The sequence below is a fragment of the Drosophila simulans genome, chromosome 2L, assembly GCF_016746395.2.
Source record: "Drosophila simulans strain w501 chromosome 2L, Prin_Dsim_3.1, whole genome shotgun sequence".
In the NCBI taxonomy this organism is placed as follows: domain Eukaryota; kingdom Metazoa; phylum Arthropoda; class Insecta; order Diptera; family Drosophilidae; genus Drosophila; species Drosophila simulans.
Genome location: NC_052520.2, coordinates 9,360,729 through 9,386,329, shown reverse-complemented (window position 1 = coordinate 9,386,329; position 25,601 = coordinate 9,360,729). Strand labels below are relative to the sequence as shown.

At 40.4% G+C, this 25,601-nt stretch overlaps 2 protein-coding genes across 3 annotated transcripts; one reads left to right on the top strand and one right to left on the bottom strand.

Annotated features, from left to right (window-relative positions):
* LOC6731634 (protein numb) lies at positions 1-25,575 on the bottom strand. Of its 2 annotated transcripts, none has more exons than XM_016179850.3 (4): positions 25,095-25,575; positions 16,225-16,254; positions 2,527-2,775; positions 1-2,353 (listed from the first exon to the last, which is right to left on the bottom strand). In XM_016179850.3, exons 3-4 carry the CDS (start codon positions 2,731-2,733, stop codon positions 1,013-1,015), a joined length of 1,548 nt encoding a protein of 515 aa, XP_016024313.1. In that variant the 5' UTR covers positions 2,734-2,775; positions 16,225-16,254; positions 25,095-25,575; the 3' UTR covers positions 1-1,012. The 2 variants fall into 2 exon arrangements, with proteins under 2 accessions (XP_016024313.1, XP_016024314.1); XM_016179851.3 differs by lacking the exons at positions 16,225-16,254; positions 25,095-25,575 and adding exons at positions 2,930-3,251; positions 12,989-13,572.
* On the top strand, positions 22,187-23,192 carry LOC6731633. The gene is made up of 4 exons (XM_002078737.3): positions 22,187-22,421; positions 22,482-22,637; positions 22,713-22,880; positions 22,950-23,192. Exons 1-4 carry the CDS (start codon positions 22,359-22,361, stop codon positions 23,103-23,105), a joined length of 543 nt encoding a protein of 180 aa, XP_002078773.1. The 5' UTR covers positions 22,187-22,358; the 3' UTR covers positions 23,106-23,192.
* Positions 25,576-25,601: the final 26 nt, after the last annotated feature.

Here is a 25,601-nt window from a genome sequence, read left to right as displayed (position 1 = left end):
TCAGAAGCGCACAAATCGAATGTATTTCTGTTTGCCGAATTTGGCTTCGTCTTTTATAATATATGTAATATGTTTCTATATAACTTTATTTATTTCAATATTTCTATATCGTCTTAGTTGCATTGCGTTTAGCTGCTTGATTTTTATGTTTAAATAACTTGAAGTTTTTTACGTTTCCATTTTGTTTATTTTTAAATTATATTTATAATTTAAGTATAATACATTTTGTACAGATTTAAAAATTAAGTTAAATAATAAAAGATTTGATATAAAAACGGTGTACCGCACACTGACACTGATATAATAATAATCGGCTCTATGACATAGAGCTGCCTACATATCAACATACATATTCATACATAATCATTATTCTTAGTGGGATCAATCAACAAGTAGTGGAAGGGCATTACCAAAGTATAATACAGAGTTTGCATTTAAGCTTAGAGGGTGCCATTTGTTTTTGTTTTGTTGTTTGCTTTATGGTGGACTTTCGTGGGTAACTTGGTAGCTTGGTCAATTGTTGAGTGACTAAGGGATCTTCCCCAGTATCAGTCTAGTCAATAGAAACGGTCTTTTAGTATGGGAAGAATGATCGAAGTATTACTCAAGTCTTTTAAAAATTACATGTCGTAGAACTTTAATTCCTAGTGTCATACTCAAAACCGCTTATAAGACTGATATTCGGTATAAGACCTCTTACGATCTGATGATTTATTTTACTCGAAGCAATTTAAGGTTTGGCCTAGTGCTAAGCGCCATTGATGGATTTATTTACTGTACTTGATGCGTTTTGCGTGTGAGTAACTGTAGTTTATGTTTTCTATATGCATAATTCAACATTAGTTATGTTTGCGTTAAGTATCTCTGATAACCTCCATCCGATCCAGCCATCCATCTATCTATCTTTGTTCGATTCTCTGTTTGGCCCGATCCTGCCCCTGAACTTTAAACTAAGTTACGTTTTTTTCAAGCGAACCACACTTTGTCCCCCTGGTGACCCCGGATTCGCTGCCTAGAGCTGCACCTGGAATGACTGCGCCGGCGCCTTGGGCGGTGAGATGAACGGATTGGTGCTGTGCCTGGCCAGAGGCGAGCGCGCAGTGCTCGGTATCGGCAAGTCTGGCGACAATTGCTTGGCCGCTGCCACATTTGCCACCCACTCGGCGTCGAATGGATCGTCTGGGCCACCGCCTCCAACTGCAGCGCCAGTGCCACTGGCCAGTGTCTGAGCTCGGCCAACATTGGCCAAATAAGTGGGCCGCTTCGGTGCTGCCGGAGACGTACTGCGCACCACATGACCCAGCCACTGCTCAGCATTGGGCAGTTCCGTCGAGGTTTCGATGCTCTGCTCCGACCGCGAGGGCGACTGCGAATGGAGCGTCTGATATGTGGGCGTGGTGCTGGCCACTCGAGGCGTCACTTGTGCTGTTGGAGGGGCATATGAGTGTACATGTTGCACCTGCTTCTCAGCGGCAATGATGTTCTGATTAATGCTGCGATTGTTGTTGAAGTTTAGATCCTCGCCGGCGGCCAATAGGGCGTCTGTCTGGGTCAGGAGCGAGAGGCCCTGGCTGAGCTCCTGACACAGTTGGCTCACAGAATCGGCGGCTACAGCGGCAGCTGACGACGGATCCGCTCCAGCAGACTTGGCCGGCGAGACCTCGGCAATGGGCGAAACACTTCGCAGTGGCGTCTGCAGTGGATTGCCAGCGGCGGCGGCCAGGAAGGCCCTCTGACGATCGGCATTGGACGGAAGATCGTTGATGCGCAGTGACATCTGGCGCTTGAACGGCGACTGACTGCCAATCGTGCTCAAACGGAACGAACTCTGACGCTCCAGCATGTTGGGCGTGGCATGGGGCCGTTCGATGGCGAAGGGATTGAAAGGCTTGACGGTGGCCGCCGGAGGACCCGGCATTGCTGATCCCGGCCCATCTACGCTCCGCTCATTTGTGCCCACTGTGGCCATTGCCAGACGCTCCGTCAACGTCTGCTGACGGAAGGATCCGGTCCGCGTGAAGGTCGAGTTCTTCGTGTCGAAGGTCATCGTCACGCCGCACTCCTTGTCGCGTCGCTGCTTTCGCTCCAGACAAACGGCAAAAGCACAGCCCACGGCATGGGATAATCGCTCGCCGGAGTCCTTGCACGCCAGGAAGCCGTGGCACATCCAGCGACGAGTGGTTCCATCCCGGCATATGTAGCTGAAGCCGCGTTCGTGATTGCGATCCGGTGCACAGAAGCTGACCTTCTCGATGGTCTGGTCCACTATCAGGCCCTTGGTCTCGTCGTCCACCACTCGCAGGCCGTCACCGCTGACATGAAGTAATCCGCGGACAGGACGACGACGGGATTGCTAAATATCAAAAAACAAGCAATTAGTTATTGGCTAGATGAAGGATAACGAAGGACTCGATGACATAAAAGATAAATAACTAACATAATATGTATTAAATATTATTTCTATGGTCAGTTCTTCATCTTGTTATGCCTCAAGTCCATCCTTAATATATGCTTTTAAGCACTTACCCTCAAGACTTTGAGTGCTTCCTCGCAGACCTGCATGCCGCGCGATTCGAAGACCTCGACACATCCCAGATACTTAACGGAGAAGGAGCAGGTGGCCGATCGCACGGCCTCCTCGTCCGCCTGCCACTGATGCGGCTTCGAGGATTCGGGAACGCGATCCTTGCGACGCCTAAAGGAATCGCGAAAGGAGCGACGCAGACGATCCATTTTCTTCGGCGATTTCTTGCTAAACCGGAAGGAAGCGGATTTCTATGGGATAAGGATACATTATCAGTCATTAGTTATGTAACATATTAAACGAGATAGAGAGAGAGAGAGAGAGAGATCGAAACAAGTGCGGTTTGTTGCAGTTCAACCCTCTGTGGAACTGGGGATCGTATCTAAGTGGAGTTCAAAAACCTACCCCATTTTTAACATCACCGAATTTTCCGCGTGTGAAGCCGCGCTCGAGTGGTTCGTGCGTGTGTGACGAGGAGTTTCCCATGCCTGCTCGCTAGACCTCTCGCTCGCACTCGCTGTTTTCGCTGCACTCGTTCGGGGCGTGAGTAAATTGTCGTGAATAACCGTTACAAGCTGACAACGGACAGCGTTGCCAGATGTCAGCGGAAATCGTGTATTGTATTTCGGTTTATTGATCCGTTTATTGGCTCGTTGGGCTGCGCAAATTTATTTATTCATTGAATTTGAGTAACTGCTTTTGATTAAATTAAATTGATGGGCGCGATCTGGAAAATGTGTAGAGAGTGTGTTGGTGTTATAGTTTCTTGTGGGGGGTACGCAGCGTTATCAGTGCTGACGTCTCCAATATGCATGATTCACACCCCTCCTTATCGCAATCGACACATGAAAGCACTTTGGTTTATCGGCTTTTCGGGTTTTTGATTCAACGCCCCCTCGATATTGTCATTGAGTCGAGATCAAGAGTGCCCTCGAATAGTACATAATTTTTATTTTCCCCCCACCAACAACTGCGATCCATTAAGAGCTTTTTTCGCGACCACGTACAGATAATGCCAGCCAACTTCCACGGCTTGGCCCGAACTAGAACTGAAGTCGGGAGGAGCAATTAATGCCAACGGCCTCCAATCGCTTATCGCAACGTGTGGGCGGTGGGCGTGGCCAGTCGGGTGTCTCACGTAATTGTTTACACACATATTTAATTTTTCATATTTCTTTTTTTTTTTTTTTTTTTTTTTTTTTTTTTGCTGACTTTTAGAATTTATTTGCTTTGACTTCGCCCGAGGCTTTTGTTTTCCCAGCGCTGCGGTGACACGGGTTGACATTTTTGTGACTTTATCACATGCCTCGTATTGCGGTAAACTGTTGATAAACTAAGCGTCTGCAATTATCGCAAAATCATAACAAAACTGTGTATATTTTGCTTTGCTTTTCACAAGAAATAGTGCGTCCGACTGGAGGAATATCAAAAATGAAAATTTTACGAGCAATATTTATGGTTGTCTAGCAGCGATATTTTATTTTTTAATAAACGCTTTGAAGTGAGCGCTTGATAAGACCACACAAATAACGTTACCCAACGTATTTTTGTTAACTCTTTAAATTATTATCTAATATTTGTGTAAACTAAACAAGGGTATAATCTGTACGCTGTCCACATTTCGTTTGCATATTTAGATCTCTGAGAACCCAAAGGCCAGAGTCGTCATATAAAATGGATTCAACCGCATTTCCTACCCACCACAGCATTTTCCCAATGGTTTTCCACGTTTCAGTCAGACATCTCACGTTCTTCAACCATTAGCCTGGTCATGTTAATTGACCAACTTGCACAGTGTCAGGTTACTCAGGCTAATTGGGCTTATTTGTCCAACTTATTTGTGATTCGACGATTGTCGAGTGATAAAATGTGAGCAGAACATTTAAAGTTCAATTCGGAATTCCGTTGCAACTTGACTTTCTTCTTGCCCACTTAAGCCGTTAACGGTATATGTTACGAAACCAGTTTGAACATTTGATTTACTCCCGAAGGCCAGAAGTTCGGTTCTTTGTTACTTGGTGACCACGCCGCCACCATGATCCCACAATTTGTAGCTTTGCTTGGGCTTTTTGGTTTTCCGGCTTCATTAGAAGACTTTTGAAGAAGGGCGTTGACTTTTCCGCTGGGATGCTGTTTGACTGCATTTTTCCCATCGACGCTAATCGAATTGTGAACACAAAAAGCATCTAAACATTTTTAAAAGTGGGTCAGAGGCTTGTAAGAAAATATGATGGTGTGGTGGGTAGAAGAAAATGATTTACAAATGCTCTTGGCATTTGGCTTAAAAGTTCTCAGAGCACTCACCAAAAGGGCAACCCAATAACAATAAAACTGAATAAATTCATTGGCCAGAAGGCGACATTATGGCTGCTGAACTGAAGGACATTTGCTTGAATTTGTTTTCATAAAATTTCTAGGGGCGCGGGCTCAAATTGGCAATGGTAAATATTATTGAAATTGAAAGAAAAAAAATTGACCTATAAATTTCGTCAATTCTCTCAAACAAACCACTTTAAAATCCCCTAAAAGCCGAAGTAAACTTGACCGAAAGTTTAGTATCTATGATTCACGAAATGCGTAAGCTATCTTATGGAAAGATGGGCAGAAAACGACAAAAATAAAATCCAAATCACGCACTAAAAGTAAACATGATTTCAGAAATGACAACAATCGACTGGCTATAGCATTTTGTACAAGGGTTTGGACACCGGGGTGTGGGGCACCATCCGGAAAGGGTTCATTCAACCAATAATCGAGGCACGAAACAGGTTCCAGACGTAAAATCTGTGTACGTGTTTGCCAGAGAATCAGATCCGACTGCAGTTTGCTTTGATAAAAATGAAAAAATAATATAAAGTATGGGGAGATATTTGTTCGTTATCAATGTTTGCCCGATACGAACATATTTATTTTCTCTTTGTGATATGGTAATTAATATGGTGAACTAGACGGGGTATTTTCCATGGCTACAGTAAACAATTATTATTCGCGGAATAGAAGTAAATTCGGACGAATGGAGTTAAGGCATAATAACTCCATTGAAACGTAACTGACTTTAGTTGGTGAATAATTATACCCGGCACAAGTTAATTTTTGTCTGCCACTTCGTTGACCTTTGACCATTCTTCAGGGTTGTGCCTGCGACACCCAGCGTAATTAATTCATTAAACTCTTTCTTTCATGATAGCCATGCCCCGTGGACCGCAGCTAGCATTGTAAATCATTCGCCACATGGCTGGCTGTCTTTATTAACTTGGTGACGAAATGCCGCGCTAGAACATGGCGATTTTTTCCAGTTTGTTTTTAATTTAGCATTAAACAATTAACCCTGGCATGACAAAACCAGCGCAGTCAATGACACTTTTGTATATCGGTGAGTATATGAACATCTGTATGCTCGCAGCCCATATAGTAATTTGTATTGCATAACCGCAATCAAGCCTCGATCTAGAGTGGGAACATGTCAAATGAAATTCAATTTTACTCTGCCCTCAAAAGGGCATCGACACTTGTTGCATTTCGCTCACAGTGCCAATGACTTTTCCAACAGTCTAGCCTCCTTCTGGGGTCTGTGTGACACCTCGGAAATCCTTTTGCAAAAGTTTAGTCCTTTCAGGCAACTGGTCAACCCATTTCCCATCATCGACAGTGCCATCTATGTGATGCCCAAATGCAAGCTTAACTTGCATTCATCACAGTTATGGATTGTCCTTTCAGGATATGTCTGATGGCACTCGGATGTTTGATGGCATTCAACTTTCTGCGGAGGGAATAAATCGAAATGCAGGCAAGATACATACGTGCAGCAATTAAAATGATAATTGGATTTTTCAGTTCTGTACAAAGTAAAGTGGAGTAAAGTTACTGTGAAGTTTTTTTTTAATCAAAACTATCCACATTTTGAAGTGCAGCTTTCTTTAAGTAATCAACTCAAGTTTTCCCACTAATTATCCTCACTTTTAGGTATTCCATTCAATGGTTTCCCATAGTTGAGAACGTCAGTGTTAAAACAAACATTGTGATGCGTTTTGAAAATTTCACACGCCGAAGTGATGGTCAGAAAAGAATACACGTTTAATGGCTTCCTTTCCTTCTTTTTTTTTTTTTGCTAGTACTCGATATAAAATTATAATTATTCCCGCCATACGCTTCTGTCTGTCTGCAGTCCTTCTTTTTTTTTTTTTTTGTTTGGCTTGGCTAGGGGTCTTATCAACCACCATCGAGTTCCTCTGCCCCTTGGTCCTCCATCCGCATCCTCGTCCTTCGAGGGTTGCCCTAAACTGCAGGAATTTATAATTTTTAATGCTCTTCCTTGTGTCGGTGGTCGTGGGAACTCTTCGTTTTTTTTTTGTGAAATAAATTTGAAATATATCAGACAGCGTTTTGTGTGAATATTTAAAGGAGAAATTAAGCGTTGTATGTGTGCGCTTTTGAATTTTACATTTTTTATGGGTAGCGGGAGCTGAACGATAATGACTTCAATTAGCCACCACAATAAGGTGCAATGAGGCATGACTCCAAGGATTTTGTGACCGGAAATTGAGTATCAATTTTGCCCAGTGAGATTTCCAAAGGATTATTTGTGAATATTTATGTTTTGTCGTTCGTGATTAACATAAATAATGATAAGTTTATACATGAAATATATGTATTAGATAATCACGAACATACTATTTTAAATACTTCAAATATCAAAATCCATCTTTATTTTCCCAGTTTGAACACCAAACACTGAACTTTGGCCAGCAATAAAATTTGTCGCATCTAAGCCCATAAATTGCAGGTTAGCCCCCACGGAGTCATATAAGTTAATTCCAATGAGCTTTTCTAAATAGTATCTGTAGCCCCCAGCAAGCAGCTCTGGGGAAAAGTGGAGAGGTATCCAGGCAGACAAACATATGGGCAACCTAAAATGTTCACCTTATAATAAATCTTCAGAGAAAACAGCTAGCATTGCTTTTTTGCCTGGTTTGTTTGGTTACTTTAAAGGAAGTGCGCAAAGAATTCGCAGCCAAAAAGCCGAAAAAGGTTTAACGCAAATAATGAGACACAGCAACAAAAGATCGCACAGCATCTGGCAAAAACTTGTGGAATCTTAAGGGAAGCATGCGATTTTTTTTCCCCCCGGTGACGCAATTTAGCTGTTCAAATTCAGAAACGTCTTCTCGTACTTAAATCCAAAAACAATGACAATGGGTATATATAGAAGCCAAGAAAGGGTAAGAATTATTTTGCTAGGATAAAAGAGTTTCTTGAACGCCGTGGGATTTCGCATGAAGGATTCTTCGATATCGAGAATCCTGGTTCGCTAGCTTGGGTTACTTTACGCACGGATGCAAAGGTATTTCACACGCTGACCCAAATGCACCCCTAAAACGTTAAAGCACTAGGAGACTGGGGGGAGGGAATTCCTATGCACCCATGTCCTATGCAGGCAAGGCAGGGTTCTAATTGCACAGGGGTTTCTGTCATTGAGCGAAATACTATAGGGTATGCTGCGCATAATTATTAGCTGTCAATTGGGCGTTGATCTGACCATTATGTCTGTGCCATACATGGTTCTATATGGGAAGTATCGAAAACTTGGCGGGGGGTGTGGGAAAAGGTAAGTGTGAGAAAAAAAAGTGACTAGGGATGCTGGCAAGATGCAAATATTAGGAAAAATGCGACTGTCTGGTAAAAAGTAACAACAAAAATCATAGTATTATTGTTTATAAAGCAGGAACACAGAAATGCATCTCAAAAAGTGCATTTCCAAGTTTATACTTATCAGAGTACAAGAAAATGGGAAATCGATATGTGGAATATGTATACATACAATCCTAACTGTTCCACCACATCCTTTAACAAAACAAACTCCAATACGAGTATTTCCAGCACAAAAACACTTGAGAGAAACCTCAAAAACCCGACGAACGGAAGTAGAAATGCAGGCACAAAAATGAAAATAAAAACAATAGGCACGCCTGCGAGCTATACACATGTGAGTTTGTGGAGCGGAGGTAGCCATATACCATCCATATACCTTATAAGAAGTGTTCTGTCCTGGCGAACACGAGACATGCAAGCGGGTCACAATTCGAAAGACTTCGAAATGTTTTGCATCTGTCGTTTGAATGCAGCCCCTGCCAGCAGTTGTTGTTCGGCTCTCTGTCTCTTTCGTTCCTTTTACCAGGATCCTGCCATATGCTCGTTGCACGTGGCGAAGGATACTCGAAGGATTCTCTGGTTAAGTGGGTAATCGGACTCGCGCACATGCCGCCGTCTGTTCTCAACATAGTGACTTCGATTTGCCACGATTTCCGAAGTTCCAGGTAGACAGACTCTTTTGGTTCGTGTCGCAACAGGACGATCGAAGATCCTTGTTATCCTTTGTTTGTTCGCCAGCCGGCAGATGCGACGGTAATTACAATCGATTTCAGCCACTTTTATGAGCGTACGATTTTTTCTGCGAACCACGCTTACAAACTTTGTTTACACTCATTATGCAAATAAATATTTCGATGACTCAACTCGCTGTTTCAAAGTTAACCGAATTTTTCGGGGAACCTGTTTCTGAGCCGTACGGCACGTTATAGCCATTAAAATATGCAATTCAATGAAGACAAGACCAAAGGTGAAAATAACAGAGAAATTTTCAACTACCAATCATTCATCCAAAGCACATTTACCATTACGCATTCATAACTCATAAAGCGAGGGAAAACCGGAGAGAAAAATCACTGGGGAATACTAAGAACTAATTTAATATGCACAAGAATGTATAATGCGTTGAAAACAAATTCCTAAGACAACTTCCACACCAAAGCTTATTTGAATTTATTCAATCCTTATGCTGAATTTGTAATGACCCTGGAAACTTGATACAAATGCCAGAAAAATATTAGATTACAAACAAGATTTTTAAAGTCACTAGTTTCCTAAGCATATATCCAAATGTTGATCTACAGCAAAGCTCGTGTAATCAAAGTACACAAGATGTAATATTTTTCTTTCCCAGACAGAGGCAAACGAAAAAAACTGGCTAAAGAGCTCTTTTATCTGACAGTTTTAAAATGGGAAAGGGATTTTTCAAAATGTGACTTTGCGATAAGCGAAAAAACAGGAGAATTTGTTTGCTTACAAGTTTCGTGGAAAGTTACGTGACATCACAAGCAACTATGTTTAGATAACTGCTAAGTTTAGACGATTATCCAACCGATTTATGGCGGTAAAGGTCGTCGCGGAGGCACCGTGGTCCAAAATCCGAGGCGATGGAAAGTCAGCCAAGCCTGACGATTTTCCAAACGGTTGTCTCCCGCTATTTTCCAGTGGCATTCTCTGCTCTGATTGTCATAGTTGGTCGTCAAATCAATTTTATGGCGCACAAAAGTGTAACCACGTTAGTTTTCTCTGTTCCCATTGTCAACGCTCTTCAACGTTGAGGCCAGGCAAATAGACATCACACGAAACAGCTGTTGGCCAATTGGTTTAGAAATTTCCGGGTGCCAGCGCCCAAAAGTAGGCAGTGCAAACACCCAATGAAAATAATCGATAGGAAACTAAACAAACAACCCACATACTTGCCAAAAGAAGCCATCCTAGTGTTTTGTGGGGGCACAGTAATACTGGGCCAAATAGTCCCCTATTTGCCTAATAAGCCAGGCGAACGAACAGGTGTGCCACGGTATTTGGAAACTTACTAGAATTTGGCGTAGGTAAATAAACGTTCTATTTCGATAGAATTTTATATCAGAGCTAAAGTAATTACATTTACGTGTACAAAGAATGACTTGTAAGTATGCAAAATAGCATTAACAATTGTTTGGAATTAGTAAAGTGGGACAATCCGAAAATAACTAAGTGTTCATATATGTAGTTATATTCCCTAAAACATTATTAGGCTTTTCAAATACTGCTTCAACTATTTAATAACTTATTCCGTATTGAAGCTGACAAGTCATTTTCTTCATAAGTAAAATTAGCTGAAATTCCTATAAATATATATTATTAGCAAATCTGACAAACTATGTAGTTTCTATTTAAGATTAATCCTTTATCAGAGCGCAACCAACTGACAGACCGGAAATTGAACTGGCTCATTAAAGGCAATAAAAAAAGAGCTAGGAACGGAAATTCGCGTAATCATATCCAAGCATGCCCTTTGACATTCTTAAGGCGCTGCGGTTTTGGGCCAACTTAGCCCAGCCAAGGCCAAGTTATTACCAAGTTGGCGTGTCGACTTAGTCGGGCCTTCGAGAGGCGAGAAAACTTCTTGGCATTAATGCGAAATGTTTGCTTTACGGCTAGTTAGCTATTGGCAGGCAAGGAAAATGTCAAGAATAAACAAACAGTTACAAACTCTCTAATACCCTTTAAGTTTCATAATTGCAAGTGGTTTTTATAAAAGAAAGAAATACAGCTAAAGGAATCTCCTTGTGTTCCCTGCCGATTTAATATTAAAATCTTTTTTTATATAAAAATTTAATATTCTATTAAAATCTGCCTGTTAATCGCCGCAGCATTTAAGTATCAACTTAATGACAAAACGTTTACATGCATAATTATCCAATTTTTTGCATTTTTAATTTCCTGCCTTAGATGCAGAATGCCAGGTGCCCCATGCCCGCTTTGTCCCGTCTCCAGAGCCAAGTTAATGGCCCAGAAGTTGAAGTTCTAGCTGGCAGCCATGACTTGGAGTTAGACTTGGTCTTGGACTTGTTCCCGTGTTCTTGACTTGTCCAACGTCTCTCTTTGTTGGCAGTTGGCTGGCTCGATGGCTGGCTGCTGCTGTTGTTAATCATCGGCGTTGCAGCATAAAAATAGAAAGGAAATTCCATGAAATTAAAGTTTTATGCAGCCACAGTCGAGGCAGCGATCAAGTTGAAGTTGAAGTTGAGGTCTAACTCCTCGCCTGAGTGTTGAACTTGCAGACCGATGGATTGCAGCTCGAGGATGGGGAGCTGGAGCTTGGAGCTGAGAGCTCGGTCTTAGCCAAACGTTTAGCGAAAGCCGCGTCTCGAAGAATGCAGTCGACTTGGCATAATCGAAAGGCATGTGAGAAAAGTTGGAGTCGGCTGGCTGGCAGCCAGCCACCAAACCGGTTTCATTCGACGCGGCTCCTCCATCCCAGAGTTGGCTCAACTCAAGTCCAACTGCACCCAGGTAGCATTATGTTCTTACTTTTTTCCTCGGCTTGTTACCAGTTTTTTTTCGTTTGTGTTTCTGGCTTTTCTTGGAATGTTCCTGAATGGTTTTTGCTGGAGCTTTTTGCCTGAAGTTTTTATGAACTGCTGAGATTTATAATCTGACCAGGCTGAGAGGCCTTGCTACCAAAAAAAAAAAAAAAGTGCAGCATAAATCAGGGAGCCCTTTGGTGGAACCTCAAGATCTTGAAGAACATTCCGAGTAAATCAAGTTGAACAGCATAATTATGCAAAGCAAAAGTATCTCATAGTTTGTGGCTGCAAAAAACTCTCTTCTGGCGAAAGCCGGGGCCAAGTTGGCATTTAATTACACTGTAATTATAATATATTTTCACCCACTCTCAGTTGGTTCCGTTCTCAGCCGCCCCAAACCAATTCATTACTCATTTCAATGGGAAATTTTCCCCATTTTCCATTTTGCCTTTGCCACTTTTCTTTTTTTTTTTTCGTTTTGTTTGTTATCGTAGTAATTTATGCAGTTGACAGTCAAATAATTTGGCACACAGTATACATTAAAATAAATTAACTTTACAAAAGTGCTGGGAAAACGTTTGTGGTAAGAATATGCGCATGCTTCGGCAGAAAGTCATTGGATTTTAAACTGAAGTGTGGGACTATATTTGAAATAGATAAAATATACTTTATATACGATCGATTTGAAAAGTTTTAGTCATGCCAAATGATTCATCTTCGGAAACGTGAGAGACTGGAGACCCGTAGAATCCAGTCAATCGTAACTTTTCAGATACATATGTATGTGCGTTCATGTGATCCAGCCAAAAGCAGCTAATTGCTAATTGTGTTTATATATTTCCTTTGTTAACCTAACCCCATCGCAATTGCTATGTTCAAGTGCAAACTGCAAAGATTTATTGAGTTTTTAGCTGGGTAATTCATTCTAAATTACTGGTAACGCTATAACCTTAATGGAAATACTCCCCCTGATTATTAAAATTATTGCCCCGAAACGTATTTTGAATACTTTAGCTTATGGCGAAGAAAAGTCTAGTATAGTTTTTCATAGTTTGAACAGCTGTTTTTAGTTTTCTATACCAATGCATATTGAAGACGTCAAAAACTGGAATTGTTACAAAAATGCATATTATGTTTTCACAAATGTCAAAGCAGCAACAACTAGCGTAAAGCTGCACAAGAATTACATATATGCAAATCTGATTTTGCACAACAAAAAACTCGTTTTGACTTGGCTTTAAATCCGAAGCTCAAGTCAAGCTCAACTTTGGCTGTTGTTACTGGTTTTTTGGGTTTAAGCATTTACCATTTATATATCGGGATCGGTTTGTATTTGAGCTGCTTTTTTTTTTTGGTATATCCCAAAGCCGAGTTTTGTTGTCAGTCTGTTTTTGTTTTGGTCACATTCGTATGTATAATTAATAAATAAATCCGGTTCGGGCCTTATATAATTTTCTTGCTCATTCAGTGTGGATTTTTGCCAACGTTTCGGTTTTAACTATTTATTAATTCCAAGAACACCTCGCACAGCACACAGCACACGGAATGTGGGGAAAATCGCGAAAACCGAAATAACGACAACGCGACACCGATTAAAACGATCCCCGTGTTAAGAGCCCGGTAAATGGATGGCTGGGATCGGCTTGGCCCAAAAGGCCTGGACTACTTAGGTGTTAACTTTCTTACTATGACCCCCCTGGAAATTGGAAATGGGTTACACTATCCCTACGCGGACATTTGGACAACCGACGACGACAGTGGGCCAAAGGCGAATGGAAGCGGAGGGAAAACGGAACGCGTTTGTCCGGCAAGCGGTAAGCGGTTAGCTCGATGCGGCGGCTCAAATTGCTCTACTGTACTGGCTGACTCTGTCCGCACGCTCAACGCCGTTTGAGTCGAGAGGAAAGAGTGCGAGCGTGCAAAGAGCGGAAGAGAGCAACAGCTGGTACAGGGTGTTTCTGTCAGTGTGTGTGCGCACTGAGAAAAGTCTTTGTCTCTTTCTTTTCAACTAAATGTGGGGAAGAGTGATCTTACTCATTTCATAGGGATTTTGAATTATAATTTTAATATAACCTATTATCCCATTATTATTAATTTAGTTTTTAATTTTATTTATTATTTTAAAAGTAATTTTTTCAGTGCACCAGTACGTTTTGTGGATTTGCTCAGTTCCATTGTGTTTATTTACTACCAACGACGACGTCGTTCTGCTTCTTCCATCTCACCTCCGCTCTGCTGTGTTTGTATTTGTTGTGATAATGATAAAACTGCGACGCGTTTCTGCAGCTTGTAGGTTTTCAAGAGTGGGAGTGAGATAGCTGCAGTTGAGCGAGCGAGAGAGGCGTTTAAGGTATCTCGGCCAGGTATAATCTCAGATGCGCTGCATTTAGTGATCGCGATTTGGTGACCGTGGCTTAAAAGATTTGCGGTCGGGACAAGTTGAAAAAGTTCTGGGAAAACACGAGCTCAATTTTATTATTTAACTCTGGGAATTTCCCAAACCGCCCAGTGCTAAGATAATTACAAAGCCGGGTAGTTCAAAAAGGACCTTTAATTGTTTTGTAATATCTCTGGCTCTCAGATTTATCCTTAACCCATGTGTGTTGGATTTAAAGTCCTGAATTGTCTTTAGTCGTATTCCTTTAACAGAAAGTGAGCGCTAAAATTCTTGAAAAATAGGTAACATAAATTACTAATTTTGCACAGGTGTAAAAATTGCAAATAGTAAGAATGATGTCTTTAAAAAGATGCGTAATGAACATTAATAATCCCGAAAAAGAGACTATCTTATATTTTCAATTTAAACATATGGATTTGAAAAAGTATTTTTTGTCTTTGAAATCAGGATTTCAGATACCCCATTGAAGTGATAGAAGGGCATTCAAAACCAGTTGGTTTCGTTGGTTCTGCAGCTGCCAGTTTTTTTCACATGGAGTATGAAGAGCGAGTGGTTTGAATGGAAATGATTATGGCACTCAAGAGAGTCATCAAAGAGAGTTACCCAAGACTTGGCTATTAACAAAATGCAAGAGATGGCCAGGTGGTTATGAAATCCCAACGGACATACAAAACAAATGAAAAGAATAAAAACTGATTAACTGAACAATAATCAAGGCTCGGTAATCAATGTATTGAACTTATCGATTTGAATTAGTTGCCCAACCTAAATTCCGTGACAACAATGGCAAAATGATCGATCGAAATGCGAGAGCGGAAACCGTAGAACAAAAGAGCGCGCGATGCAAGGTCGTTCGCTCTTTAAGAGAAACTGCTGCGCTAAGAGAAACATAGATAACTCCGAAAGATAAATTCCCAAATGTGCGCGTGAGACAGTCACACAAATAGATAATAAGAGAGTTTTCAGCAATGAAACGTGCGAAAAATTGCAATGCAGCAGCGACTTTAATCCAGGTAGCCCATAAAATCAGGTAGTAAAAAGAATGGTATCAAGACTATTGGGAGCAAACCATTGCTACCTACACATGGCACCCAATCTCGCCAACATTATCGCAATTTAAATGCAGAAAAAACAAAGTGCTGCAACTGATGTATAAAGCAGACTTACACTGAGAAAAGAGATTATTATTATTATTTATATATTTCCTAGAGATATACACAAGTTATAATAGCCGTAAAAAGGTGACATAAAATTTTCGAACTTTTTCGAGTTTGGGAAAAATCACTCAAAAGGTGACTATTATTTTCCAAATTAACCAAAATAAGTTATGAATTCATTTACTTTAAACACAAGAAGATGTTAGTAATATAAAGCTTGACTCCATTACATTAAAATTACAAAAAATAATGCCTTTTTTCCGTGTGTTAAATGTGTTAAAGCCATTACAGCCATTACTCGACACTTTTAGATAAACCATAATGAAAACAGCTAGCACTGAATGGGGAGACCCCAGATCCCAGACAAAACCACCCACCTCCCATCACAGAATGAACCGACAAAAGATAATGCCAGACCATGGGGTAAGGGGAAAAAGGAAGAAGAAGCGGCATGGGGGAAATAGGGAAATGGCCATAAGCTGAGAAATCAATGTCAGTCAATGGGGCTGCGGGGCAGACAAAAGCCACATGTGCAACCTAATCAAAATTTCAATCAAAATGCGCAAAATGCCGCAGTGAAAGGCTCACAAATGGCAACAAATAGTTTGGCATGAGTAATCCAAACCAATACAATTGCCTCGAATTGAACCCAATCTGGCCTGTAATTGCGATTAAGAAGCCAATTACTCATACAAATTGCTGGGTCAATTGTTAAGGATTTCCATTTTGCAGACAAGAAGATTAACAAATCAATTCTTGGGCAATAATTGAAATAATTTTGCGACAATTCGAAAGGGGGTGATGAATAATCGATTATACCAATGTTTTGATAATCGAGATTGAAGGTATATTAACTCGGATGATTTAATCCCATTTTGTTTTGTATAGCTGTTTCAGGAAAAATTGTTAAAAATATAAAAATATATTACAGAAAATAATTGTTTCGTTCTCTCTCTCTCGTTGTATTAAATATTTTAAATTGCTTACCTTGTATTAGTTTAAGGTGCCTTGAAAAAGCTGAAATGAAAACAAGATTCTTTATTATAAATAGAGTATTAAAACATTAAAGTTATTATTAAAGCTGCTGTTTCCGTTACAAAATTTTAAAAATGCTTTTAAGCTGGCAATGCTTGAACTCAAGTCTCTCTTAAAAGAAACTTAAGAGCCTGCTTACAACCAAGTACACACACATGCACATTCACACTTGGGCACTCAGCTGACAATGTCAGTGACGTTTATAAAAAGTTCCCACGGTCATTAGGGTCATGATAGCTGCAACATATTTAGTCTCGTGTTCGCAATTTGTTTTTAATTTAAAACTGCATGTATGTGTTTGGCCAAGTAAATGTTAGCATGTATGTGTTTGGCCAAGTAAATGTTAGCATGTGTGCTTTTAGCCTAGGGCTTATGTTCGTTTCTTGAGTACGTTCTTGAGACGTCGCCGAGCTGAGCCGCAAACTTGAGTGGCTCGAGGGCTTAAAAGCTTTGTCGGGCAGGTGAAAGAGCTTTTTGAATGCTAAGCTCGGCTTGCGGTTGAATGAACTGAAGCTTAAAGTGATTTAAAGTTATTGCACTGAGAACAAAAAGTATACGATCACAAGGTAATATTAATAATAAATAATATTAAATATTTATAATAAAAACCGCATTATATTAGGTCATCATTAAATCCGTTTAATAATAACCCTAATAACTAATAACCCTACTTATTTATCTTTTATTGATAATTTATTTGCTTTGGCGAACTTTCTAACCAATGTTATTTTAAGCCGATAAAAAGTGGTTTACTTTGGCTGATTGCATCTCCCCGTTCTTTATCAATTTCGTCTCCCACAGGGCCACATTGTAGGGGTCCTTAATTTTCCAGGGGTTGACAGCTAACCGAGTCCTAAAAAAATTAAACTCACAAATTTCACGCCCAACCAATTAGCCTAGGGTTGCTCACGCCCTCTCAACCACCCCCTTTTCAACTATATTTCCGCCCACTTTCCCCTGGCGATGCGAACTGAATTTTCAAGTGTTCCTGGGACAAGGTTGCAGATGCAATTAAAAAGCATTTAACGGATTAGAGGCAATAAAGAGAGGATTGCAATAAAAATATAGAATAAATACCAGCATTAGAGGACACCGAAACCTTGAAGGGGTGAGCACCACCGTGTGAACCAAACACGATTTTATTGGAATTTAATTTAATAATAGTGCACAGCCAGTTGGAAATGCCAGTGAAAATATTTCAGACTAAGTCCGTTGCGAATAAATTCCGAGCACTTTTCTCGGCTATTCCCATGGCTGCTAATTAATTTTCCGATTCTGTTGAAGACCTCAGGTATTTGTATGTATATAAAGTCATTAAGATTTGTGTTTCAAGACCAATTTAGCTTAATGTCTTTTCGGCAATATTAAGCAAGCTGACTTTCGCCCATTTGGTCGAAAGTGAAATGACGCTCCAAGTCCCCATTGGCCATAACTATAAATATATCAATTGTGGCTCAGCTCTCGCTTAGCCATTACGCATCCAATTTGTTGGCGCATCATCAACTTCATGGCTTCGCCTTCAGATTTCCCCCTCCCTCCACCCATTGCCACACAAATGGCACCTAAAGTGTGTGTAATGCAATTCCATTTTACAGCATTTCTTCATCAGAAGATACTCCTCCGTTTCTTTTTTCTTTTTTTCTTCTACTCTTTCTTCTCTGCAAATGGACGGAGTCATGCGCCGGCAATTTGGAACGATTCCAGTGGACTCCGGGCTGCCATGTCTGGTGTCCAATTGTCCTCCCTGCTCCATTCGCGGCTCAGAGCTCACTGGATGCAGATGCAGTTGCAGTTGCATATGGAGATCCAGATGCAGACACAGAATGCTGACGACGACCGCGAACTCCAATTGGAACGTGCCCGTTTAGTTTTCCTCAGCACGGTTTCAGATGCTAAAATTGCATTAATGCAATTCGTTTTTTTGTTCTGGTTTGCAGAACGTCCGTTTTCCCCCTCGTGACGTCCGTTTTTATTTGGGGAAAAGGGGCGAAAAGTGCCAGTCGAATGTCAAATTTTGTGTATTTTCAGACGGAAGACTTGAATTCTGGGAAACTGTTTAAAGTGATGCTGTTTAACTCGGAAAAATTAGAGAAAGTGTCTAGTTAATCTGAAGCATGCCATTTGTAATTTTTAAGTTACTAATACTAAGACTAGCATTGGTACTTTGTTTAGCAATCGACTATTTATTGAAGGTGTAAGCTGTTTTTTCTTTTCTTGCATTTCCTGCTTTGCCGTTTAATTGCTATTAAAGATAATCGGCTTATCACCTTATTCCAGTTAAGGAACGCAACGTGTAGCCGCAACAGTTATACAACGGATGGTGCTAAATTTCGAGCCCCCGCAAGTCAATCAATAAGGCAAATGGCATGGCATCCAAGTCGGGCCTCCACCTCAAGGCGTGGCACTTCTGTTGATTGGTGTTCCCTGTTTTCGTGGGGCATGCCACAAGATTAATGAGGAACATTGAAACGCCTAAACTTGTTTTAGACCACGCCGAAATCGACACCCCCGCAAAAGTGCCAGCGACAGCAAACATATAGTATAGTGTAGTATATATAGTAGTAGTTGTGCAATTGCGCTAATCCGCCATCCAGCTGGCGACCATAAACCAAAGGCCGTCGGGCACTTAATGAGGCGCAGTCCTCCTCGTTCTGAAAGCCATAGCTTCTATCTTCTACTGTCTGGTGGATTTTCCTCCGCGTTTTCCATCCGACAATCGACCACGCCAAAGACGTTTCCTTGGCCAACGCAAATATCAACATAGTACATTCATTTGTTGTTGCTTGCTTTTGGTTGGTATTATTGCTTTTATTATTGTTGGCTCTGTGCGGTTTTGGCTTTTTCAATTGCACTTGAGGTGCTTCTCATCCTCTTCGTCATCATCAGCTAGCACACACACACACCTTGAAGGTGGGAAAACAATAATAATAAGACTAAGCATAATAAAAGCCGGATGTCCATTAAAGTTCCTCTCTGCAGAACTGCTGAAACTCAATATTTTTTCTTGTTGCCTGTGGGTTGATTGTGTTCTGTATCTGTATCCGTACATATATGTATACCCTTGGGTGTGTGGGTGTTTTAAATTTGCTGCCTCTCATCTCTGGAATTGCTTTTTCGGGATTGAACTGCTCACCAAACGGAGCAGGAATTAAATTCAGCTCAAGGACTGCAGGTAACGAATAAGGTGGAATTGATTGAAATTGATTGCCTGGATAAAGTTCGGAAAAGTTCTGTAAGTGCTGAAGAAATCAAAAGCAGGCACGCAGATATATAACTTGTTGGCTGTGGTAAGTATTTTTTTGGTTTGTGGTTAAAATCTACGAGTTGTTGAGGCAGGCAAAAGGTTTTTAATGTTATTTTAAGAAACACATATTTTAGAAATTTAAATTTGGCTTAAAACGAAGCAACCCTATTTAACCAAAATGAGTAAAGGTACAGACATTTGTTCGCACGCCCACGATATGAGATTTCTAAGAATTCCCACGGGAACTTTGGGCAGAACACGCGCCATGTCCTGATTCGCAAGCCACCGCCAACTTCTCCGCTCTCCTTCCTTTCTCCAGAGAAAAAGCTGTTCTCAGCATATACACTTGTAGCTGGGGCATAAAGACACAAGCGCCTGGCGCGGCAACGCTTAAGGATAATGTGCCGCACGCTCGAGTCGGCCTACAAATGCAAAGGGAGTGTCCTTGTTAACCCAACAGTCCAGTCCAGTTCTGATCAGGCACGGGAAAATCGGCGAGGGTGCGCCGGAAATCATGCAAAAACGTGCCGAGCACGAGCCACTGAGGGAAATGAAGGAAAACTTTCCAAGTTACTGGCAATTCGTGCCTGCCGTTGACAGTTCCGCCATCTAATTGCTGCGGCTTGCTTTCGTTTTCGGGCCTCGATTCGAGCCAACAACCCCATCAATCTGTCCAAGCCGCCGCTAACTGACATATTAATTGCTCATAAAGCATAAGCAGTCACCACCAAAAATGTAATCCCCCCTGATTGGACGCCGGGGGTTGCTCGAGATATTGTGCAAAACATGCAAATTTTCCAGGCTGGGAACCAACCTATAAAGATAGCCGCATGAACTGCCTTTTGACCTAAGCCCATCGCGGCTCAAGTGTCTGTGGCATTATCCTTGCCCGCCATACAGTTGCCTTAACGCTTCGCTGCATCTTTGGCAGCGAAAGGATGACGGTCGAGGATGTGAGTGCTCCTGCTAAATTGCTCATTAGCTGGATCACGAACTAGAGAAGAGTGGCGAAATAGGAGAGGAAGTTCAGTTTGAGTTTCTACGATCCAGGAAGGACGTGAGAAGTGTTCTGCCTTGGCCACCAATCCTTTGAGGTAGGTCAGGTGTTAAGGTTTTCGATTGCCGCTTATGATGTGAAAACTGAGAACATTTAGTACAAAAACATTTCAAAATGGTAGTAACATTTTATGTATGTTTATGTATATTAATCCAACAAAGAGCACTTTTAATATCTATACTCTATTTCATGCAATTTATCTTGAGCATCCCCACCTACAAGCCAAGTGGTGGCGCAGCCATCAGCAGCTCTTTGCTGCTTTAATTGGTAAATTGTTCAGCTGATATCACAATTTAATTATCACACATTAATTGCCCGGCGAACGAAACTGCACCCAGGCACTTCGTCGTCGCCGGTAGATGTAATGGACGAAGAGCCATCTGGGAACTGCCTACAATCGAATTAAAGTTAATTTTTCATGCTCTACTAAAAGTTATGCACACTTGGCGTTTGTCACCATACATATATGTTGGGGGTGTATCCGTGGTTGATATTTTGTTGGATGAAAGGAAGGGCTGTGGATGCGATTTACGGGTGGAGCACATCCACTCTTTAAGTGGGATGTCAGTCGATGCCGCGAGGCTGTCGTGCTTGGTTGCTCATTTATGACCATGGAGCACTGGAGGAACGCATACGTATCTGCAAGATACTCGTACTCGTTCTCGGCACGCACACAGAATGCAATTGCGGGACGGATCGGAATGGAATGGAGTAGTGTGGAGTGGAGTGGAGTAGAATAGTGTGGAGTGGAGTGGAATCGGAAGTTGTGGATTCAAATCTCCGGGTAGCAGCTTTAAGTCACCTTCTGGTCGTTTGATGCTTCAGTGAGCTGCGACTGCAGTCGCTACCCATTTCCTCCGCTCACGGGGATTGCAGTTCATCGTGCTCCATGCAACTGGGTTACCTTTTCACTGGGACAGGGCACTGATTTTATTCGGTTCTGTACTCTGAACATGGTTAAGGAAGGGTCACTACGGTCATGCTTGGGGAGCAGTTAATTAGTGTTAGGCTAACTTTAAGTTTCCGCTTTAAAAAGTTGATGCAACATGCATTTTAGTACTTTTGGGTCACTTAGTTCTGGGAAGTTTTATACTATACAAATTATGTATTAACATATTGGATTTATATTTCCACGTGTCTTACTGTGATATTATTCAACTTCATTTGGTTAACCATAACATTTGCATATCGATCCGATAGCCAATCGAATTATGCTCCACTATCCTTGGCTGACATTTGCCATTACATCAGGCCTTTCTGCATTACCAATGACATATGACATTTGGATAGCGTCGCATCTGTAATATTTATGCACGTAATGCGCGCGCTGCGAATGTATCTTTGTATCTCGCAGATGCCATTACATTTACGAGCATGCCGCATGACAAAGAAGCTTTTTCCTGTCTGTCTGTCCTTCATCGTCAAAATCTTGATAAATTTCTAGACAAACAGTTTTAAGCTAGAAGCAAAATATGGTTCTTTGCATTTTAATCTGTGACCAAAAAAACTTTTTGTGGCAATGATAAGTGATGGTAAGAACAAATTTAACACGATGTCATATAATGTTTTTATATATTTTAATATTTTTCGGCGTTGTTTACCAATTAAATTAAATTACGCACGTTATTAGCCCTAATGTAAGTATTCTCTGTGCTCCTCTACTCTAATTATTATTCCATTAAAACGAAATATTTCTGATCGATCAATTTTGAAATCCAATTTTGTGTACCATAAATTTTGCCCGTGGCTAATAGATTTCAGTTCGTCAGAGTTTATCGATATAACATGATGTGCAAAAAGCTAACTTTATTATGTTCTTTACTGGTGCTTATGTTAATAGTAAAAGAGGTAAGTAACTAATATATATATATATAAAGAAATAACACATTTCAAACCCGAATATTATAGATAACACCCCGAGTGGAGTTTACGAACTTAAAGTGTAGGTCTGTGAACAAAGATTTTGCGGAATTTACGCAATGCACTCTGAAATCGATAAATCGAACATATAAATATATTTCGGGAAGGGTAACCCTGTATAAACTGCCAATTACCAAAGCACGGGTAAATATCACATATTTGTAAAACCTTTTCCGACTACTATATATATATACTATATACTATATGATAACATTTCAGGTCAACTTTGGATTGTACAAAAGGTTCAATGGTTACAGGCCATTTCTATACAATCAAACTATAGATGCGTGCCATTTTTTCAAACATCAAAAAGCAAATCCCGTAGCAAAGTATTTCTTTGACATGATTAAGGAGTTTTCCAACTTAAATCACTCCTGTCCATATAATGTATGTATATTTAAATGGTTTATGGTTATACCTATATTAACAAAAATTCACATTTCTGCCCCTCATTAGAGCGATATTATTGTGGAAAAACTTACCACCGATACGGTTAATCACCATGTTACGAAAATTCTCCCTTACCCGGAAGGTGATTACATGTTAGAGACTCATTGGATGCTAAATGATATTTTTTGCGGAGTAATTCAAGTGTATCTAACTCTGTTCTAAGTTATAAGTTACACTAATAGGCTGTCACTATTATTCATGATTTCAAATTTAGTACTCGCCAAATAAAATAACATCTGCCACCATTTATTAACATAATTTTATTATCAAATCAGATAGATAAGCACATCAACACACGAGTGAGTTATATTGGTGGATTGATTATTATCAGTAGATAATGGACATTATTTAATTAAATTTGATAAGAAAATTATTCGGAAATAAAATAATTTCCCACTAATGATAGCGTTTTATTTATTAATGCATACAATTGCGGCTGATTTAACCAATTCATCAACATTTTGTCCGTTAAGTTTCTTAATATCACACTGCCTCAATTAAAGTCATGAAAAACTCAATCTAAATGATTGATCCTATCCCAATCAAATTGCAGTTGCCTCTGAAAGGCTAAAAGCAAATAATTTGTTATGCGACAAAATTGCCATCTTAAATTATATTTGACATTTAGAAATAAATGTTGATTGCGCTTATTTTTTTCTTATTCAATTGCTTCATACACTTAATTGCCTGATCTTCACTTCACACTTTTTTGGGTGCCATTTAGTCATCCAGTGTTAATTATATTTTTTTTATTACAAATTCCAGTTTGCAGCTTCAATTAACAGATTTCTTTTCATCGGTATTTTTGGTGTATATTTGCAAAGTTCTAATTTAAACGCTTTTTCATGGTTCAATTAACATTTTCGAGTGCAAGTCATTGGCCATGCTTTATCTGTATTAATAAATATGTATGAACATATATAAGTATGTTTATATTTATATGAGCTAAGGTCGTTGTATTTGCGAAAGGCTTTTCGAAAGTAACCAATGCCAAAATGAACATAAACCAAGTAACTGAAAGGAGCTTTACTGTTACCATCAGAAATTGCCGACAGCGTGGTTTAAGGGGTCTTAATACAAATTATTATGATTAATCATCGCTCACAAATACAGGCAAGTGACTAAGGTACACAGATACGTTTTGGTTTCCACGCCCTCGGGTTAAAGGTACTAAAAAAAAAAGTTAGATTTTCGAGCGTTTGCTTTGTTCTTTTCCAGACGAAATATATCGCTTCAGGGCAATTAACATGTTTTTTCTGCTGATTCAAATTCGAAGCGTGGGCATATCCAAATTTGGCAAATAAACTCGCTTCTCTGAAGTCATAACTCCAATAATTTATTAACGAACGGGGCTAATGCGTTAAAATCAGTGTTCGAAAGCGATTTGTTGTTTTGGCGATCAAAACAAGTCGGAACTGCGATCGGGGTCAAAGGATGCAAAAAAGAACGATCAAACTGAAACGCGTGCCAGTAATGAAAAAACAAACAATGCAAGAACAATAAACACAAGAAATCCCAATAATGCTAGCGTTGCAATTCCAACAGACATAAACATCAAGAAGGAAAATCAAAAGAATTAGGAACAAGGTTGGTAAATACCCTTACACTTAAATACAATGTATGTGTGTGATTATTATCAGACATATTGCAGTATTATATTGTGCATATTCGATCTCTTGAGATCGACTCCCACTTCCACCCGTAAGAATATGAGAGTGTCGCCAATCCCACGAGTCTTCGCAAATGGCCGAGCTTATGTGCATTGGGATAGGGTATCAGATCGCGACCATATGGCGTTTGGGTCGCGTTGCCTTGGCAATGTGACAAAATGCAAATGCGGTTGCTCGGCTAACGGTAAGCTGCAGGAAAACAGTTTCTGTTCTTGATTAAATACACACACAACCAAGCCAATCACGCACACACGTTCACGAGCAGGAACAAAATCGCAGAATAATATATAAAAAAAGAGCGCCAGAAACGGAGCTCCCCGAAAGAAAATCGATAATTTGGTGTTTTGAGGTCTGTTTTTTATAGTGACCCACCAAAAAATTGGAGCAGCGCTTATTTGCTCAGCTTTCGTAGTATTAAGTAGTATATATCGTATGTATGTATGTATGTACAACGTGTGTGAAATGTATTATTCGAACTCACCTGCGATGATTTAATTGTCAAGTTATGAAGTTGGGTTGAAGCTTTTTCCACAAAACTCCGCAAGCTTAAAGCAATTTAAAAATATATTTTTGTTGTTGCCGAAAATAAAGCGGAGAGAAAAACAAACAAAGCGAGAAACTCCGTTTCGTCGGACTGATTACACAACGCACCAAACTTTACAGTGTGAAGTTGGAGACTTGGTTTTGTTTCTTTTTATTTTTTTGTGAGTAGGCCGAATCCAGCAGGTTTTAATTACAGTGTTTCAGGGCCGCAAAGCTTCTCATGTTTCTGGGCCAGCACAATTCATAATTTTCCGTACAACTCGCATTGGAGTTTCGGCCAAATAAATTGGCACCAAACAAATGGCCCACGACGCACACACACACGCAAACACACAACCGCGCGTGCACGCACACACACGACCGTCGAGAAAAAAGCGCGCAGAGCGACTGACAGCGACTGAGCTGGAAAGCGAACTGAAAACCAAACGAAGCAAACCGAAACGCC

Bases quoted from the DNA above. Each gene is read 5' to 3' on its own strand.
- LOC6731634 (XM_016179851.3), bottom strand. From the start codon at position 3,010: ATGGGAAACTCCTCGTCACACACGCACGAACCACTCGAGCGCGGCTTC. The intron at 2,776-2,929 runs GTAGGTTTTTGA...CTTATCCCATAG, and splicing joins TCGGTGATGTTAAAAATGGG to AAATCCGCTTCCTTCCGGTT. The intron at 2,354-2,526 runs GTAAGTGCTTAA...TTTGATATTTAG, and splicing joins AAGCACTCAAAGTCTTGAGG to CAATCCCGTCGTCGTCCTGT.
- LOC6731633 (XM_002078737.3), top strand. From the start codon at position 22,359: ATGATGTGCAAAAAGCTAACTTTATTATGTTCTTTACTGGTGCTTATG. The intron at 22,422-22,481 runs GTAAGTAACTAA...CGAATATTATAG, and splicing joins TTATGTTAATAGTAAAAGAG to ATAACACCCCGAGTGGAGTT. The intron at 22,638-22,712 runs GTAAATATCACA...ATAACATTTCAG, and splicing joins TGCCAATTACCAAAGCACGG to GTCAACTTTGGATTGTACAA.